This window comes from Microcaecilia unicolor, chromosome 3 (genome assembly GCF_901765095.1).
Source record: "Microcaecilia unicolor chromosome 3, aMicUni1.1, whole genome shotgun sequence".
Classification (NCBI taxonomy): Eukaryota; Metazoa; Chordata; class Amphibia; order Gymnophiona; family Siphonopidae; genus Microcaecilia; species Microcaecilia unicolor.
In genome coordinates, this window is record NC_044033.1 from 180861186 (window position 1) to 180882192 (window position 21007).

General features: G+C 44.3%; 1 protein-coding gene across 2 annotated transcripts in view; it reads left to right on the forward strand.

Moving 5' to 3' along the window:
* Window positions 1–13438: 13438 nt before the first annotated feature.
* Window positions 13439–21007, forward strand: part of LOC115465869 (retinol dehydrogenase 16-like) — a 261639-nt gene continuing 254070 nt past the window's right edge. Inside the window, exon 1 of one of the 2 annotated variants that reach the window (XM_030196670.1) lies at window positions 13439–13517. In XM_030196670.1, coding sequence (XP_030052530.1) covers window positions 13470–13517 — 48 coding nt within the window. In that variant the 5' untranslated portion in view covers window positions 13439–13469. The remainder of the gene's footprint in view (window positions 13518–21007) is intronic. The other variant, XM_030196671.1, reaches the window with a different exon arrangement.

The window sequence follows — 21007 nt, forward strand, 5'->3', positions numbered from 1 at the left end:
AGTGCACAGAATGTTGAGTATTATTAGGAATGGGATGGAAAACAATCACGAGGATGTTATAATGCCGTTGTATCGCTCCATGGTGCGACCGCACCTCGAGTATTGTGTCCAATTCTGGTTGCTGCATCTCAAAAAAGATATAAAGGAATTAGAAAAGGTGCAGAGAAGGGCGACGAAAATGATAAAGGGAATGGAACAACTTCCCTATGAGGAAAGGCTGAGGTTAGAGCTCTTCAGCTTGGAGAAAAGGCGGCTGAGGGGTGATATGACAGAAGTCTACAAGATAATGAGCGGAGTAGAGCGGACAGATGTGAAGCGATTGTTTACACTTTCAAACAACAACAAAACCAGGGGACACAAGATTAAGCTAGAATATGGTAGATTTAAAACAAATAGGAGAAAGTTTTTCTTTACTCAGCGTGTAGTTAGACTCTGGAACTCGTTGCCGGAGAATGTAGTGACAGCAGCTGGCCTTACAGAATTTAAAGGGGGTTTGGACAGATTCCTGAGGGAAAAGTCCATTGAACATGATTAATTTTTTTTTTTTTTTTTTGGGGGGGGGGGGGGGGGGGGGCGTTGCCGGGTTTTTGAAGCCTGGATTGGCCGCTGTCGGAGACAGGATGCTGGGCTTGATGGACCCTTGGTCTTTCCCAGTATGGCGGTGCTTATGTACTTATGCACTATTTAACCAGTGTCTTTATTATTGCATGCACTGCTCAAATCGGATCTGGTGCAGGCAGCAATAATTAAATCACTGCAGGCGCTGGGGACACCTGTATGGTACATCAGGGAGGGACGGAGTTCAGAGACGAGCGGGCAGATGCCGGAACTTTGCGGAGGAGGAGAGATGTTGATGAGGGATAGGTGAAAAAAAAATCTATATTTTTATTTATTTAGATTTTGCTCACACCTTTTTCAGTAGTAGCTCAAGGTGAGTTATGTTCAAGCACATTGGCTGTTTCTCTGTCCCTGGACGGCTCACAATCTAAGTTTGCACCTGAGGTAATGGAGGGTTAAGTGACTTGCCCAAGATCACAAGGAGCAGCAGTGGGATTTGCACTGGCCACCTCTGGATGTCAACACCGGTGCTCTAACCACTAGGCCACTCCTCCACTCCTTTATATCTCCGGGGGGGTGGAGGGGTCGGGAGTGCTGTGTTGTGTGTGCCATGAAAGGGCCCATCCAAAATACTGAGTCTGGCTATGCCACGGTCACATGCTAACCATGCACTAATCAGCAGGCACACAGCAATGTAACCATGCTAACTGATTAATGCTGGGCATGCCTACACTCCACCCACCAAATACACCCCTAGCACTAAAAAACAAAAAGTATTTGTAGTGCATGGGAAGCGTGCACAGATGCTAAAACTACTGAAGGCTGCCTGCGGCTTGCACCAGGACTTCCTCCCTGAACCGTCCCGCCCTCACAAAACAGGAAGTTGCATCAGAAGGGGGCAGGATGGTTCAGGGAGGAAGTCCTGGTGCAGGCCAAAGGCAGCCTATGAGTGTCACTGCCACTGCCTGGGTAAAGACTGCAGCGCAGTGGATTTTAAGGTACAGCCAGGGGGGGTGGGTCGGTCTGACAGGGGTACGTATGCCACACACACACCTAGTATAAATATGCCACGGCCCCAGTAACAACACACAGCCCCCAGCTGTCCCTGTTCCTGCATAGTGCTAGCCAGCTGCACCACTATGCTAGCCATGTATATAGGATGTGTTGAACTGCAAGTGCAAAGGGCTAAAATATAAATCCACAAATGCGACCAGTTTCTCATACATCTGTACACAGCTATGGAATGCACTACCGAAGGCCATAAAAACAATGCAAGACCTAACTATCTTCCGAAGACTACTGAAAACAGATCTGTTCAAGAAGGCATACCACAAACATCCATCTTAAATACTAAAAAAAAAATAAGAATGTACACGACCTAGACACAACCGAAATCTTATCACTTGACTGATTAGCCTCTTTGCTATTAGGGAACAAGCACTATCACTTTTATCCCTTTGTCGAATATGGTCTCTCCATAGTCGATGACATAATGTATGTTATAATCCAATTATCACTCAGGAACCTGCATGCAATACCATAATGTATTCTTCTTTACCATGTATGTACGCACATGGTATATACATAGACCATGAACTGTTCCATGTATGTTATGTTCCATCTATGTTACTATGTATGTATACACCTTAATGCAACACCATTTGTAATTCTGTTACCCGGAAATGACAACCGCCATTATGGCAAATGTAAGCCACATTGAGCCTGCAAATTGGTGGGAAAATGTGGGATACAAATGCTACAAATAAATAAATAAATGCAAACTTTCTTTACACAGGCCACTCTCCAGTCACTGCCCAGAGTCCTGCAGCATCTTTCTTCACTTGGTATTTCTGGTATACTCTTGGACTGGTTCGCCTCTTTTCTTGGGCAACAATCCTTCCAGATGGTTCAATTGTCCTCTTCTTCAGCCTTCTTCCCCCCCCTCCCCCCCAATTGTGGTGTTCCTCAGGGGTCGGTGCTCTCCCCCATGCTGTTCAATTTATTTGTTAGTCCTTTGGCTTTACTTATTCAGTCCCTAGGAATTAGTCCTTATTCATATGCAGATGATTTTCTCCTAGTTTACTACACAGATATGAACTCCATTAATCTCCAACCACTTCAGAACTGTTTGGATCATGTACCACATTGGCTAAAAGATCATTGTTTAGTCTTGAATCCTGAAAAGACACTGGATCACTACTAGATCACTAACACCACCAGCTGTCTCTCCTTATTTGTTTGACAAGCACATTGTTCCCATTCCATCTTTTTCATATCTCAGTGTCATTCTGGATTCAGCTCTTTCCTTCGGCCGTCAGATTTCACGTGTGCTTAAAACAGTTTTTTTTCTTATATAAGTTTAAGATCAATTTGCATTCGGCTGGTTTTTGATGCTCTTTTGTGTTTTCACTATCCCTTAGCCCCCACAGGAAGGGAAAACACTATAGCCTCCTAGACTGTAAAAATAAGAGAGAAAACTTAGACTCAGTGGTTGGCGCAACCAGTACAATCTTTATTGGTATCTCACAGAGCCAATATACAAAATAAATGCTCTCTCTCTCTGGAGCAGGTTGTCAGACAGCAGCGTCACATTTGCAAATACTGGCTAACAAAGTCTACTCAGCTAACACTGTCCCAGCAATTACATATATACTGTTGCAAATTACGCTTCTCATAAATCATGTGATTTCTCCCAAACTAGAAATCAGAAACTAGCCTGTGCCATATATGGATATTCCTGTATTATATCACTCTCTCCTGATGTGGGTTCACGTGGACAGTCGGTGGTCATTGGCTAATTAGCTATCAGTTCTGCGTGCACAGCATGTAGTTAGCCACAGGGCATAGAACAATACTCTTGTGTCCTTTCTCTGTCTCTCTACCCACAAATGTAACATTCTCTTAGGCCCCTGTGTCCTTAGTCTGTCTTTCAGCAACTCCCAAGGTTACTCAGCTGCAGCCAAATGTGTATCTGTGACGTGCCTGTTCTCAGCTCATGAGAAAGCACTGTATGTTACAAAAGCTGCTGAGTTAGTAGTCTAACGTGAGAACCACACAGAGCAATGCACAGGCCTCTGTAGCAGGTATAGGCCTCCCTTAGTAACAGGCCTAGCATACATTTTTACACTTTGTTCCCTGTTCTATGCCTTTCTTTATTCTAGGTATGATTATTGCAATGTTGATTATGCAGGGATTGCTAAACATAACCTTAAAAGACCCCAGAAGTTGCAAAATACCACAGCCCTTATACTCTGCCAGGCATCCCGCTTTCATCATGCTTCGCCCCTCCTTCAGCAGCTCCACTGGTTACCTATCAATTTCAGGGTCAAATTCAATAAAACATGGAAAAGAAAACAAGAAGATACCAGGGTCAAATTCAAAATCCTTACATTAACTCACAAGGTTCTTCACAGTGGTTCCCCTGCATATCTTACTTCACTAGTGATTCCTTACACACCTTATCATACCCTAAGCTCACTAAAAGATAAAAGACTAGTTCTCCCACATCCCTCTAAACCCAGGTTGGAAGCCACAAGATCCATCATGTTCTACTTTATTTCACCAGCACAGTGGAACTCGTTGCCACAGTGCCTTCGATTTGAAACATCCTATAGATCCTCTGGCTCCAGGTCTGCAGGACAGAGTACAAACTGTAGTCTAGGCACTGATCAAGGACACTTGCTGATACATGACTGATATGTTAAAAGTATTTATTTGTTTATTTTATTGCATTTGTATCCCACATTTTCCCACCTATTTGCAGGCTCAGTGTGGCTTACAATAAGATATGAGTAGTAGAAATACATTTGTTACAACTAGGTTATGGATTACATTGAACAAGGTTGTGCGAGACATTCGAATATCATTGGGAATATAATAATGGGACATCAACATAGAAACATTGGAAGGAGACAATGGGAAAAAAGGGCATTGTTAGACACCAAGACATATGGTGTAAATAGTTCCGTGAATAAATGTATGATTGACTGGATAACGGGATGAGGGATAAGAAGTGGATGTGCATTGCATTGGTGAACAGTGAGTGTGGTCTCTATGTGTTTTGGCTCTTTCCGTAAGTTTGTTCAAACAGGTGAGTCTTCAGTAGTTTACGGAAGGAGGTTTGTTCGTTAATCATTCTTAGGTTGCGCGGTAGTGTATTCCAAGACTGCGTGCTCTTGTAGGAAAAGGTTGACGCATGTAGCGTCTTGTATTTCAGGCCCTTGCAAGTTGGGTAGTGAAGGTTGAGGTGAGTTCGGGATGATCTTTTAGCGTTTCTGAGTGGTAGGTCTATTAAATCAGACATGTACGCTGGGGCTTCACCGTAAATGATCTTATGGACTAATGTGCAGACTTTAAAAGTAACGCGGTCCTTGAGTGGAAGCCAATGTAGTTTCTCTCGTAGTGGTTTTGCCCTTTCGTATCTAGGTTTTCCGAAGATGAGCCTGGCTGCTGTGTTCTGGGCTGTTTGAAGTTTCCTCAGTATTTGCTCTTTGCAGCCTGCGTATAATGAGTTGCAGTAATCCAAGTGGCTAAGGACGAGGGATTGCACTAGGCTGCGGAAGACAAATCTTGGGAAGAATGGTCTTATCCTTTTCAATTTCCACATGCAGAAGAACATCTTCTTGGTTATGTTGTTTGCGTGGGTTTCGAGTGTTAGGTGGCGGTCGATAGTCACTCCAAGGATTTTTAGCGTTTCTGAGATAGGGAGTTTTAGGTTTGGTGTGTTTAACACGTTGAATTCAGTTGTGTTGTATTGGGAGGTGAGTATCAGGCATTGGGTTTTTTCTGCGTTTAGTTTCAGGCGGAATGCATCTGCCCATGTGTTCATGATGTGTAGACTTTGATTGATTTCATTGGAGATTTCTTTGGTGTCTTGTTTGAATGGGATGTTTATTGTCACATCATCGGCGTATATATATGGGTTGAGGTTATGGTTTGATAGGAGTTTTGCTAGAGGGATCATCATTAGGTTGAATATAGTTGGTGAGAGAGGTGATCCTTGTGGGACTCCACATTCAGGTAACCATGTTTTGGATGTGGTTGAGTTTGATGTGACTTGATACGAGCGCAGGGTTAAGAACCCCTTGAACCAGTTCAGGACATTTCCTCCGATGCCAAAGTATTCAAGTATGTGTAGTAGGATTCCATGGTCAACCATGTCGAAGGCGCTTGACATGTCAAATTGTAGGAGGAGTATATTGTTGCCGGTTGCAATTATTTGTTTGAATTTGGTCATAAGGGTGACTAATACTGTTTCTGTGCTGTGATTCGAACGGAATCCTGATTGGGCATCATGCAGTATTGAATGTTTGTCTAGATAGTTTGTGAGTTGTTTAATTACCATACCTTCGGTTATCTTGGTTATTAGTGGTATGGATGCTATTGGTCTGTAGTTCGTTATTTCGCTCGTGTTTTTCTTTGTATCTTTAGGAATTGGTGTGAGTAAGATTTTTCCTTTTTCTTTTGAGAAGAGTCCATTTTGTAGCATGTAGTTTATGTGGTTTGTTAGGTTTATTATGAATTGTTGAGGAGCAGATTTCATGAGGTTATTCGGACATATGTCTAGTTTGCAGTTGGATTTGGCATATCTTTTGAGAGTTTTAGAGATGAGGTCTTCTGATAATAGTTCAAATTCGGTCCAGGTTCTGTCTGCTGGGTGTGTTCCTTCTTCTGGATCTAGATAGTCTAGGAGAGTGGTGTATTCTATAGGGTTGGCGGGTATTTTGTGTCGTAATAGGATAATTTTCTCCTTGAAGTATTTCGCAAGGTTGTCGACACTTGGTATATCTTTGCCGTTGTTTGTAACAAGTGTGGTGTCTAACAGTTTGTTCATGAGGTTGAAGAGTTTATGTGTGTCTTTATAGTTTGGTCCTATTAATGTTTTATAATGTAGTCTTTTTGTCTGTTTGATGGTGTATTTGTATTTTCTCCGAAGTTGTTTCCAGTCGTTTAGTGTTTGTTCGTCTCTCTTTTTGTTCCAAGCTCGTTCAAGTCTCCTGACTTGTGTTTTCAGTTTTTTCAGCTCTTCGGTGAACCATGGATTTGCGTTTTTCCTGTGTGATGTTCTGGTTTGGACTGGGGCGATTTTGTCTAATGTTGTTGTGCTTATATCGTCCCATTCTTGGAGGAATTGGATGGTGTCGGCGTTTGTAGTCCATTCGCTCTGGTAGATCTGTTGTCAGAATGTTGTGGGGTCTATTTTTCTTCTTGTTGTGTAGGTTGTTCGCTCATGTTTATTGATTGTGTTTAGTTGTGTTTTTCGCCAGTAAAGAGTGATATTTGCTTTATGGTGGTCTGACCATAATGTAGGTGTCCAGCTTGAGTTAGTGAGTGTGATAGTTGAGTCCGGTTCGAATCTATTTGTTATGATATCTAGTGTGTGTCCTTTTTCGTGGGTTGGTTGTAAGTTGGGTGTTTGCAGGTCCCAGAGTTTTAAGAATTCTTTGAATTCTCGTGTACTTGGTAGGGTGTCATCTTCTAGGTGTAAGTTGATGTCGCCTAGTATGAGGATGTTTGAGGCTGATACGCAGGTATTCGAGATGAAATCCATGAGTTGTGTTTGGGTGTCTTGCCATTTTCCTGGTGGCCTGTAGAATAGGATTGTGTTAAGGTGTCCTATTAGGCTTGGATGGTTGATTCTTGTCGATGCAATTTCAAGTTGTGGTGAGGTAGATTCGCCTGTGATTGTGATGGTGAATTCAGGTTTGTATATTATAGCTATTCCGCCTCCTCTTTTTTTTCCATTTCTTGTCCAGTGCGTGATTTTGTATTCTGGTGGGCACGTTTGTAAGATGGCGGGGTCTGTGGGACTATGGAACCAGGTTTCTGTGATAAATAAGAGGTCTAATTTGTCTGTGATGATCCAATCTAGTATGTCTACTGAGTTTCTTACTGCTGATCTTGCATTGATGTATCCTAGTTGGATTGGGTGATGTGGTTCCAAGGTGGGGTTTGATGTGTTTATTTTTATTAATTGTCTGTTTCTTCGGTGGTTGAGTTTGCTGTTGTCATTGTTTTCCTTATTTTGTCGGTGGTGTACATATCCGGGGTTTATTCCAGTTGGTTGGTTGTTGTGTCTTTGATTTGGTAGGTTGTTTAAAGGTTGTGCATAGGATTGGTGATATGTAATTGGGTTGTTATGGTTGTTGTTTTGGGCGTGCATTGTGTGTGTGTGAGTATTATGCGGATTGTGAGTAGTGGGGTTGTTGTTGTCTAGGTTGTGGGTTGTGTTTGCGTGTAAGAATATAGTGAATATAATGAGACACTGGATGGTTATGAGTGTATTGCTGGTGTTCATGTCTATGTGTTGGGCGCTGTGACAAATAGGCATCTGGTGTACATTTGAGCGATTCAAGGTTTACAATTGCATTTGAGCTTGGCTACAATTCAAGCGTGGTAGTGTTAACATTTTCAGTTATGCTTAGCAACAATTTAGTTTAAAGCTGGCAGCAGTTCAGTGCTAGGCAAGCGCAGTAGTGCTTATATTTGTATTTAAGTATAGCAACAATTTAATTTAGAGCTTGGCAACAGTTTATTACTGGGCAAGCCTACACTGAATGCTTGGCAACAGTTCACTATTAGGCAAACGAGGTAGTATTTGCGTTTGCATTAACCTTAACAGGAGTTTAATTTAAAGCATGGCAACAGTTGCTTTAAGTTTAAAGTAAGCATAGCAAAGCAGGGTGAAGCGAGGATTTTTAAATTATGTTAAAGCTAAAGCAGTGCATGCATGCAGTTAAAATGAGCAGGTATTTTATTACTCTGTTCAGCCACGGCAGGCAGATCCTGTTCCAGGTAGGTTGGCCCTCCCAGTCGGTCTTGGTTATCAACGGTCGTCCTTGGCGGCCCGAACGGCGGCCACAGGGATCAGTAGCACGGTCGTCTGGTCAGAGGAGAGCTCGACCTGCTCCCGGCGATCCACTGAACTCGTTTCTGCGTCTCGATCAGTCCTCGGCGTTGCGTGGCCTCAGGCCGCCGGTTGATCAGCCACTTGCGCTGGGCTCGGTGGGTCAGGACAACGGACAAGTGAGTAATTATGCATTGAAGTATAATGATATTTTACTTATCATCTGATCTATTTCTGTAATTATATGTTTATTTATGTGCATATGTATTGTCACACTGTCACTCCAGGTAGGTGTAGGGTCCAGGAAGTTATTCAATAAAGCAAGATCCAACTGGGTTTCAGGTCTCTCTCACTCTATGCTCATAGAGTGAGGTGGAGAGGGAAAGATATATTATAATTCAAATCAGTCAAAAATAATCCATGGTCTTTTGTAGATAATTGATACTTCAGTAAGCGGAAAAGTTCTATTTCAAAGAAGGGCACATGCAAATTAGGCACCACTCCCAGCATATGCAAATGCAGTAATGTCTCTCTCCCAAAAGTCTCAATCCATGTTCCTTAGGATTAAAAAAAAGAAAAGAAAAGAAAAGTATCTGTCCAGTCCCTTATCTTAACTGTTTACGTCCACATTATTAATTTCTTCACTGGGAGGAACTTCTCTTCTTGTTCACAAAAAAAGTTGCTACCTTTGAAAGTCCACAAAAAAAAAAACCAACCCAAAACATGCACAGTTTTTTTTGTTACATTTGTACCCTGTGCTTTCCCACTCATGGCAGGCTCAATGTGGTGGGCAATGGAGGGTTAAGTGACTTGCCCAGAGTCACAAGGAGCTGCCTGTGCCGGGAATTGAACGCAGTTCCTCAGTTCCCCAGGACCAAAGTCCACCACCCTAACCACTAGGCCACTCCTCCACTTCTTACACTCCTGACAAAGAACCCACATAGGGAGCACTGAAACCTAAAACAAACAGGCCCAGCCCCTTAGTAACATTGGGCTAGCTATACGTAACATTGGGAGAAATTCAACAGATAAGCTGTATGAATTTATCCGCTGCTGTTCTCATATTAGTTTTGTGCTTGTGTGCCTATGTAACAGCGTACCTACATTACATGGCACCTGGGGCGGAGTACCCCTCCCCCGGTAGCAAGCACACATCCCCTCCTCCAAGCAAGGAGGTGAATGGAGCAGGTGCACACTGTTGGCTCTGCCGGCCCCTGTCCTCTCAAATGTCAACTTCCAGTTCCAAGGAAGGGACCGGCAGAACTGACAGCGCACACCTGCTCCACGCACCCCCTCACTGCCAGCACCTGGGGCGGACCACCTCCACTGTCCCGCCCTAGGTTAACTTCTTTTCTGTTTTTTGAGTTCCAGACAATTTTTGCAGCATTCTACTCCAGCGCTTTTGTTTTAGTAACGTGGTAATATAGTAGATGACGGCAGAAAAAGACCTGCATGGTCCATCAAGTCTGCCCAACAATATAAACTCATATGTGCAACTTTTTGTGTATACCTTACCTTGATTTGTATTTGCCATTTTCAGGGCACAGACTGTAGAAGTCTTTTCCAGCACTTGCCCCACCTCCCACCACCGGCTCTGCCACCCAATCTCAGCTAAGCTTTCCAGCAGTCCTAGAAATCCTTAGTTGCCCTTTTGCAAAATTTTTATTTCCTGCACCTACCTAGGAATTCAGACCTTCTGGTACCTGAACCTTCCAGAGATTTGGGGAAGTCTCTGGAAGGGAAAGGGATTGGGACTTGATGTACTGCCTTTCTGTGGTTTTGGCAACTACAGTCAAACAGGTTTACATAGTATATACAGGTACTTATTTGTACCTGGGGCAATGGAGGGTTAAGTGACTTGCCCAGAACTGCAGTGGGAATCGAGCCCAGTTCCCCAGGATCAAAGTCTGCTGCACTAACCACTAGGCTACTATAGAAGTGAAGGAGAGATTTGATTTTTGAGGAATGTTACTCCCTCAAGTAATGAGGGAGCAGTAAACTCCTCCCAGAGTAATTTAAGCTCCTGTTTTGCCCGCCAAATTTGTATTTGGTCATCTACCACCTCTGACCATTAATCTCACGAGGGAGAACCCCCTATTTTTCCTGCCATGCCTGAAACAGTATTCTGAATTTAAAGAATCTGCCTGTCTACACCCTCACAGGAAGACATTACAAGCACTTGGGTTTGGGTTGTTTTTTTGTTTACAAGGATTTGGGATTTGTGTGACCAGAGCCAGAACTGATAAAGATTGCTGCTTCGCACTGGGTGCCCGTGTTAGGCACGCCCCAGTCCTGCCTTCGCTATGCCTCTGACACGCCCCCGTGAACTTTGGTCATCCCTGTGATGGAAAGCAGTTGAGGACGCCCAAAATTGTCTTTTGATTATGCCAATTTGGGCGACTCTGTGAGGACGCCCATCTTCCGATTTGTGTTGAAGGATGGGCGTCCTTCTCTTTCGAAAATAAGCCTGATAGTTATTCAAAGTTGTTAAATCGCGAGAAGATTGTGAAAAATTACAAGAGGACCTTACGAGACAGGGCTTCTAAATGGCAGATGACGTTTAATGTGAGCAAGTGCAAAGTGATGCATGTGGGAAAGAGGAACCCGAACTATAGCTACGTAATACAAGGTTGCAAGTTAGGAGTCACCGACCAAGAAAGGGATCCCAGCGTCGTTGTTGATGATACGTTGAAACCTCTGCTCAGTGTGCTGCGGTGGCTAAGAAAGCAAATAGAATGTTAGGTATTATTAGGAAAGGAATGGAAAACAAAAGTGAGGACATTATAATGCCCTTATATTGGTCCATGGTGAGACCGCACCTCGAATATTGTGTTCAGTTCTGGTCACTGTATCTCAAAAAAGATATAGTGGAATTACAAAAGGTACTGAGAAGGGCAACAAAAATGATAAAGAGGATGGGACAACTTCCCTATGAGGAAAGGCTGAAGTGTCTAGGGCTCTTCAGCTTGGAGAAAAGACTGCTGAGGGGAGATATGATAGAGGTCTATAAAATAATGAGTGGAGTGGAACGGGTAGACGTTAATCATTTGTTTACTCTTTCCAAAAATACTAGAACTAGAGGGCATGCAATGAAGCTACAAAGTGGTAAATTTAATATGAATTGGAGAAAATGTTTCTTCACTCAACCTGTAATTAAACTGTGGAATTCTTTGCCAGAATGTGGTAACGGCAGTTAGTTTAGCGGGGTTTAAAAAAAGGTCTGGACAGCTTCCTAAATGAAAAGTCCATAAACCATTATTAAATTGACTTAGGGAAAATCCACGGCTTATTTCTGAGATAAGCAGCATAAAATGTATTGAACTTTTTGGGGATCTTGCCAGGTATTTGTGACCTGGATTGGCCACTGTTGGAAACAGGATGCTGGGCTTCATGGACCTTTGGTCTGTCCCAGTGTGGCAATACTTATGTACCTTGGCATCTCTTCCTCTCCCTCCTCCCTGCCACCACGATCTTGGTATACCTTCCTTTCTCCTCCCCCAACTCTCTCTCCCTGTTCTTCCATCCTCATGCAGCATTTCACCCTCTCCCTTTCGTCCTATCCATGTGCAGCATTTCCTCCTTTACTTTCCCTTCTATCGGAATGGTTTTTCCACCCCTTTCATTCAAGTGCAGCATTCCCACCCCTTTCCTCTTGTGTGTCTGGCTACCTCTGTTGGTCCATCTCTCCCCCTCTCATTCCTGCATCCCCCGGGGTCCAGCATCTCTCCCTCTCCCCAGTACTCCCCATAGGCCACCATCTCCTCTCCCCCATTGCTCTCAGCCTGTAGTCTGGAATCCCCCCCTTGTAGTCCAGTATATTTCCTTTCCCTCTCCCCTCCATAGGTGCAATATGTCCCCTGTTCCCATTCCCGTGCATATTCTGCACTTCTCCTACCCTCTCCCTCTCCCTGGTGGATCCAGTGCCTCTGCCTCTCCTTCTGTTTCCATCCAACCATCTCCGACTGGTCCAGCACTTCTTCCTCTTCATTCCACCCTCCTCCCCTTCGGGGTGAATACAGCACCTCTTTCTGCCCCCCCCCCCCCCCCCCCCCGATTTTTAAGTTATATTTTGGTGGGGGCAGCAGCAACAACCACACGCTGACTGCTGCCTGCCCGAAATCCTTCTTTCAGGAGGTTGGATAAAAAAACAGGAGATGAAGTGAATCCGCCTATCTAGTCCATGTATGAGCTGAAGCTAGTAGGTGGAGCTTGCCGGCAGTACGCGGAGCTTTCCACAGTTTTAATATACCCAAAACAATAGCAAATGCTATTGAAAACAATACAAAAAGATTATTAGAAATATAAGGGACTGCCTATGCGTGGTCCATCTGTAACAAGTCTAAAGCTGTTTCAGTTGGTTAGGCAGTGCCTTAAAAGGTGGAGGACGAAAGCTTTTTAATTTATTTGAAAGCTTCCCATATGTAGATATAAGTAACTTATAAATATCATGAAAAAACAAATGAATATCTTTAAATCATCTTAAAAAAATATTATAGCTAGTAGAAATAGCAATTTTAAACTCTGTATTTTGTGCTGCATGGCATGTTTGAAAATAAAAATGCTACCAAGAACGACAACGCGGATGCAGCAGCAGCTCATGTTTATTTTGAGTGTACTAGAGATGACGGCTGCGCGGGGGGGGAGTGGAAACAGAGATTAACCTAATTGGGTTCAACGTGGTGACGTCACTTCGTCTCCTGTGTATTAAACCTCCTAGTTTTATCCAACTTTATTTGGTCCCCACCCCTGCGTAAACAGGAAGTAGTCAAGTAGAGTCGAGTTACGTGCGGGCCGCGAAAGCCTGGGCGTGTATATCGTAGCCACCAAAACAGGTTTGAAAAGACCGCCGGCGGGTCAGGTGACGGTCACAGGTGAGCGGGCAAGAAGGAAGAGATGCTAGGTTCACCCCGAGGGGAGGGGGATAGTCGTGATGTTAGATTCGGAGGGACCGGAAGGGATAAAGGTGTCGCTGCAGAAAGTAGGGAGTGAGGAAACCAATTCGTGGGCGGGCAAGAAGGAAGAGATGATAGATTCACCCCGAGGGGACTGGGGAGGGATAGTCGTGATGTTGGATACGGAGGGACCTGAAGGAATAAAGGTGTTGCTGCAAAAAGTAAGGAGGGGGAGTGAGGAAACCAATTCGTGAGATCGGGCCCCATAACGTCTGAGCTGGAGAAAGGGCCCTCCCGATTGCGTGTGACTTTTGGTATATTTGGCTGCTTGCCAGGTTGTACCTGAGCCCAGCCCTGGGCCTGCACAAAGAAATTATTTGTGTACCCTTTCTTCCCACCATCCCGGGTTTTACACTAGGTAGTTTCCTAAGCATACAGTATAAAAAAGGGGGCTTACACATAAGAGAGGAAACAGATTCCCACCCCCCAACCTTACCACCTGTGAAGGAGGTAGGATGAGGTATATCTGCCCTACTCCAAAGCCGAGCTGTCAGAAAGCTGCTTGTGAAATTAGTAGGGCTTCATGAGTTTTCTGCTTTCAAATGTGTTATCCCATTTATGTGCCTTGAAAGGTTTTCTAAACTTTACACGGTGTTGCTCTGCTTTAGTATGACTTTTCTTTCTTGTGGCACAGTGCTTTGATGAGCCATTAATAGTAAGAGTATCAGTCATGACTAGAGATTAATCTTGTTTTGGGCTAGGCTGGGAGGCTCTGGGCTCTGTAGTGGGGGAGGGGCACAGTTTATGATGAGAACTGATAAAGTTCAGAAGTCCTGGTACGACTGTTTCTTTCTCTTCTCTATCGGGGTGCAGATTTCCCTGTAACTGAATAGAGGTAGGTTTTCTAGAGTACCTGGAAATATATTAAATTCCATTCACTCTGAGATTGGTATAGATTAATGAGGTGGGAGCAGTTCAAGACAATTTGCTGGCTGAAGCAAGGGATGAGAGATTCTCCCTCAGAGCTTTAATGAGGGGAGGGATGGTTTGTAGGGCACGGAGGACAGTAAATGTGTGAGGGAGTGTCTGCTCTGGGCAAGGTATCCAAAAGGGAGAAATAAGGGCTCTGTGTGTGTCAAGGGCACAGTGGGAGTGTGGTATGATATGCATCTGGGGCAGTGTCTCTTCTGGAATGGGATAACAACACTGGTCCTGGGGGGTGGGAAGAAGAAGATGTGCTGAACCTGCTGGGCTGGTGGTTGGGAGGCAGGGATAGTGCTGGGCAGACTTATACGGTCTGTGCCCTGAAGAGGACAGGTACAAATCAGGGTAGGGTATACACAAAAGTAGCACATATGAGTTTACCTTGTTGGGAGACTGGATGGACCGTGCAGGTCTTTTTCTGCAGTCATCTACTATGCTACTATGTCATAGCAGAGGTGTCTGAGCAGAGTAGATGTGTCTGTCAGGGACTTAGGGGATGTGGTCAAGTGTACAGTAGGAACTGGGTGTTTGAGGTGTATATGCAGGGAATTAGGGGTTTAGTTAAAACACTGATCCCTTCCCCCTCCAGTCTTCCCCATGAAGACATGTAAGATCTATTCAGGTTAAGGTGATGGCAGAAAGTGAGGGTGGCACTGCTTTCCTTCAGCAACATTGCTCCACCATCCAGGGCCGCAGTAAGGTATGAGCAAGCGGTGTGGCTGCACAGGGCACAAGGGTGGTAGGGGTGTGCAGCATCTCCAATTTCTCTTACTACACCCCCATTTGTACCTGCCAAGTTGACTAATACCCTGATGGTCTACAGTAGGTTGTACAGTAGTGATCTTTATTCCCTGCTGCCCATGCTGACTCTGGATTATTCCACTATTCCAAGCCCTTCCATGTCCACTGGGATACATAGCATTTGAGTATGTGTTTCTCCTGTTTATTTATACTGTTTTCACCATCTATAATTACAAGTATAGCCTCTTCTACTTTTCCACAAGGTCTTCCATACTGCTCAAGAAATGTATCTCTCATCAACCACAGCTTTGGCTCCACCTTGAGCAGCACCAAAAGACTTCACTTGCATGTTGTTATCCAGGATCTCTGAACTACCACTGAAAGGATTCTCCACATCAATCATGTACAGGTCTTGTCTTCCGCTCCTAGGTAGCCAGCAAGTTTGACTTGGTACAGACTGTTAACTAGAGGACAATATTTAGGGGACAGGATCCACGTGCTAATGTGGGAAAGCCCTCCAGGCATCCTGAATACTCTGGCAGAATGAGTTCATGCAGTGGTGTGCTGGTAAATGTTCAACAACAGGCTCTCTCCCTGGTCCACCTCTGCGCCCCCTCCCCCAAATTGCAGAGCTGGCTATAGCCAGGAAGAGGGGTGGGGGAGCAATGCATTACTCCAGGAAAAAAAAATTAAATGAGACCATGTTCCAATCTAATTAATGTGGGAAAATGCGATAAGTAAATAAATATAAACTTTTTTTTTTTGTAATTTTAATGAATTTTACAAGATACACTTGTACAGAAAAGGAGTATTACCATACCATACAAGAAAATATTTTATAAAGAAAATCTATTAAATGATAATTACTGCTAAGGTCCACAATTGTAGGCAAGGCACAATTCAAAAATTGGTTAACATAGGAAAAAATGAGTAGAACATGTTCCCACTTATCCTATCACGGAGTAGATACTAATGGAGGAAGCACAAGAGAGTTTACGGCTGGTTCTTGTCTGGAGTCCAGGAATTTTGCTAACTGATCACTCTCAAAGAAAACATATTTAATTGATTGAAATTTAACAACACATTTGCAAGGAAAATTAAGCCAGAAAATTCCCCCCTGTGACAATACATGATCACGAAGTTTCAAAAAAAGCTGACGTCTTTTCTGAGTTTGTCTAGCAATATCAGGAAATACTTTGACTTTGCAATTCAGAAAGACTTCATGTCTATGTTTAAAGAAAGTTTTCAAGATCCAGTCCCGATCCGGCTGTAGAACAAAGTCTATAATTAATGTAGCAGGTTGTACTCCACATAGTTCATCTTCAATTGTTTGTGATAAATTCAAATTTAGCTCCTCAAATGGGGTTTCCATAGATGGTATTATGTGCTCACTTGGTTTCTTAACATAGGGAGCCAAATAATAAATCCTTGCTACAGGTGGAAACAATTGTTCAGTAATTTTTAATACTTCAGAAAGATATCTTTTAAATGTTATTAAAGGAGCCACTGCTGGAACTTTAGGAAAATTTATAAATCTCAATGTTTTCATCCTTTGTAAATTTTCTAAAGTTTCTATTTTCCTCTGTAAGTATACATTTTCTTTTATTAAAGTTATTTGACTCTCTTTAATTTGATTTGTTTCAAGTATAATTGTTTGTTCAAAAGTTTTAGATTGTTCCAACTGTTTTTCCAAGTCTGCTATTTTAGCTTGATTTGATTGAGTAACTTTTTAAACTATTGGAGATAGTTTCTGGGTTAAAGAATCTTCTAAACATTCCAAAGCATCCCAAATTTTTCTAGGGTTATTTTCTCTGGTTTTTTAGGAAATAATTTCAATGTTACCTCTTCCTGAGCTCCTTTCTTAGAGCCAGTCTTGCTCTCTTGTGATTCAACTCCTGCTCCTTCGGTATTCTCAGCAGTAACCACCAGCACTGCTGCACTCGGCGTTCTGCTAGCAGAGTCTGCCCCTGCTCCCAGATCAGACATCTCCTCATCGGGTCTAGTCATAAGTACATAAGTAGTGCCATACTGGGAAAGACCAAAGGTCCATCTAGCCCAGCATCCTGTCACCGACAGTGGCCAATCCAGGTCAAGGGCACCTGGCACGCTCCCCCAACGTAAAAACATTCCAGACAAGTTATACCTAAAAATGCGGAATTTTTCCAAGTCCATTTAATAGCGGTCTATGGACTTGTCCTTTAGGAATCTATCTAACCCCTTTTTAAACTCCGTCAAGCTAACCGCCCGTACCACGTTCTCCGGCAACGAATTCCAGAGTCTAATTACACGTTGGGTGAAGAAAAATTTTCTCTGATTCGTTTTAAATTTACCACACTGTAGCTTCAACTCATGCCCTCTAGTCCTAGTATTTTTGGATAGCGTGAACAGTCGCTTCACATCCACCCGATCCATTCCACTCATTATTTTATACACTTCTATCATATCTCCCCTCAGCCGTCTCTTCTCCAAGCTAAAAAGCCCTAGCCTTCTCAGCCTCTCTTCATAGGAAAGTCGTCCCATCCCCACTATCATTTTCGTCGCCCTTCGCTGTACCTTTTCCAATTCTACTATATCTTTTTTGAGATACGGAGACCAGTACTGAACACAATACTCCAGGTGCGGTCGCACCATGGAGCGATACAACGGCATTATAACATCCGCACACCTGGACTCCATACCCTTCCTAATAACACCCAACATTCTATTCGCTTTCCTAGCCGCAGCAGCACACTGAGCAGAAGGTTTCAGCGTATCATCGACGACGACACCCAGATCCCTTTCTTGATCCGTAACTCCTAACGCGGAACCTTGCAAGATGTAGCTATAATTCGGGTTCCTCTTACCCACATGCATCACTTTGCACTTGTCAACATTGAACTTCATCTGCCACTTGCACGCCCAATCTCCCAGTCTCGCAAGGTCCTCCTGTAATCGTTCACATTCCTCCTGCGACTTGACGACCCTGAATAATTTTGTGTCATCGGCGAATTTAATTACCTCACTAGTTATTCCCATCTCTAGGTCATTTATAAATACATTAAAAAGCAACGGACCCAGCACAGACCCCTGCGGGACCCCACTAACTACCCTCCTCCACTGAGAATACTGGCCACGCAATCCTATTCTCTGCTTCCTATCTTTCAACCAGTTCTTAATCCATAATAATACCCTACCTCCGAATCCATGACTCTGCAATTTCTTCAGGAGTCTTTCGTGCGGCACTTTGTCAAACGCCTTCTGAAAATCCAGATATACAATATCAACCGGCTCCCCATTGTCCACATGTTTGCTTACCCCCTCAAAAAAATGCATTAGATTGGTGAGGCAAGACTTCCCTTCACTAAATCCGTGCTGACTTTGTCTCATCAGTCCATGTTTTTGTATATGCTCTGCAATTTTATTCTTAATAATAGCCTCCACCATCTTGCCCGGCACCGACGTCAGACTCACCGGTCTATAATTTCCCGGATCTCCTCTGGAACCCTTCTTAAAAATCGGAGTAACATTGGCTACCCTCCAGTCTTCCGGTACTACACTCGATTTTAGGGACAGATTGCATATTTCTAACAGTAGCTCCGCAAGTTCATTTTTTAGTTCTATTAATACTCTGGGATGAATACCATCAGGTCCCGGTGATTTACTACTCTTCAGCTTGCTGAACTGACCCATTACATCCTCCAAGGTTACAGAGAATTTGTTTAGTTTCTCCGACTCCCCCGCTTCAAATATTCTTTCCGGCACCGGTGTCCCCCCCAAATCCTCCTCGGTGAAGACCGAAGCAAAGAATTCATTTAATTTCTCCGCTACGGCTTTGTCCTCCTTGATCGCCCCTTTAACACCATTTTCGTCCAGCGGCCCAACCGACTCTTTGGCCGGTTTCCTGCTTTTAATGTATCTAAAAAAATTTTTACTATGTATTTTTGCTTCCAACGCTAATTTCTTCTCAAAGTCCTTTTTTGCCCTCCTTATCTCCGCTTTGCATTTGGCTTGGCATTCCTTATGATCTATCCTGTTACTTTCAGTTGGTTCTCTTCTCCAGGGCTCTGGTCTGCCAGCATTGCCGGCATCGAAGGAGGACTCCGTTCCTCTGGGCTCAGAGTGGTCTCTCCCTCAAGCAGGTAGGTCGGTTCTCCTCTCATCGATCCCTCCTGCAGCAAGGGTTGTTGCCCAGTCAATTCTACTCTGGGAACAGTGAAACGGTCCATCGGTCCCAATTCCTGTCTTGCAGAGGGAGCAGGGTAAGCCCTCTGTTTGCCCCGTCTCTTGGGCATGGAAATGTATTTTTTAAGGAAAAAAAAAAACAGCAAGAGGGAGTTGAGTGCGGAGCTGTTTCACACACGTCCTATTCAGACGCCATCTTGCCTCTAAATATAAACTTTTAATGTTGAGCACCTGATTCTCAAAGTGGTCATATTCCAAACACTATAATGAAAATAAAATTATTTGTTTTTCTGATCATGCTGACCCAGTATCCGATTCTGCTGCTATCTGTCTTTTTAACTCCATTTCCAGGGCTTCCTTTCCATTTATTTCTTTACTTTCCTCCTTTCTTCTTCATTTCTTGCCCTACATCCATAAGTAAAAGCTGGGTCCTCCGCACACTTGACTGCCCAATGGATCTAGCTTCTGCCTATATTCTTGGTCCATGTGCAGTTTTTCTCCTCTCTTCCTTTTCCCTCATCTCCTTCCTCACTCTTACCCTCCCCTTCATCCATGTCCATCATTTCTTCTCTCTCCCTTCCCTCTCCTCCATCCACCCATGCCCAACAATCCTCCTCTCCCCCCTGCCCTCACCTCCATCCACCCATGTCCAGCAACCCTCCTCTCCCCCCTGCCCTTCCCTCTATCCACCCATGTCCAGCAACCCTCCCCTCCATCCACCCATGTCCAGCAACTCCTCTTCCCTGCTTTTCATCCATATCAGCAATTCTCCCCTGCCCCCCTCCATCCATATCCAGCGATTCTCTTCGCTCCCCTGCCCCTCTCCAGCCACCCATACCCAGTGATTCTCTTCGCTCCCCTGCCCCCCCCCTCCAGCCACCCATACCCAGTGATTCTCTTCTCTCCCCTGCCCCTCCTCCAGCCACCCATACACCGCGATTGTAAGCTCTTTGAGCAGGGACTGTCCTTCTATGTTTAAATTGTACAGCGCTGCGTAACCCTAGTAGCGCTTTAGAAATGCTAGTTAGTAGTAGATTCTCCCCTCCCCCCTCCAGTCATCCATACCCAGCGATTCTCTTCTCTCCTCTGCCCCCCTCCAGCCACCCATACCCAGCGATTCTCCTCGCTCCCCTGATTACCTCAGTCGAAGCGGCCACGTTATTGAAAGCCCTGCCGTCTCTAGCCTTCCCTTCGAGTTCGTTCCTTCAGAGTCTTGCCCTCGCGGAAAGTGGAAATGACGTCAGAAGGCGGGACTCTGAGGGAACAAACTCACGAAGGCTAGAGATGGGCAGGGTTTTCAATGAGACGGCTGGATGGAGGTATTCCATATCATCATGCTGATCAATCCATAGACTGGTGGGTTGTGTCCATCTACCAGCAGGTGGAGATAGAGAGCAATCCTTTTGCCTCCCTATATGTGGTCATGTGCTGCCGGAAACTCCTCAGTATGTTCTCTATCTCAGCAGGTGGTGGTCACACACAGCAGCAGCTCTGGCTAGGTCTCCAAGCCTAATTTTTAGATTTTGTTGAGTACCTGGGGTTGAGGGCTCTTCTTGAGCAAGTGCAAACCTGGTGGTGCCAGGTCCCTCCTTTTCTCCCCCCTCCCGCTGGCGCCGTGAAAAAAAAAAAAAAAATTTGGACGTCCTTAAGGCGTTTATTTCAACGTTTTATTTAAACGTTTATTGCAGCTACTCACTGGGACACCGGTTCGTTACAGCTCGGAGCGAGAAGCAGGTAATTTTTACCTTTTTGTAGCGGGCAGGGGGTTCCCCGATCGATCTCCACGTGGCCAATGGCGTCGGAGGGTGAGGGCGCAAAGAATCGC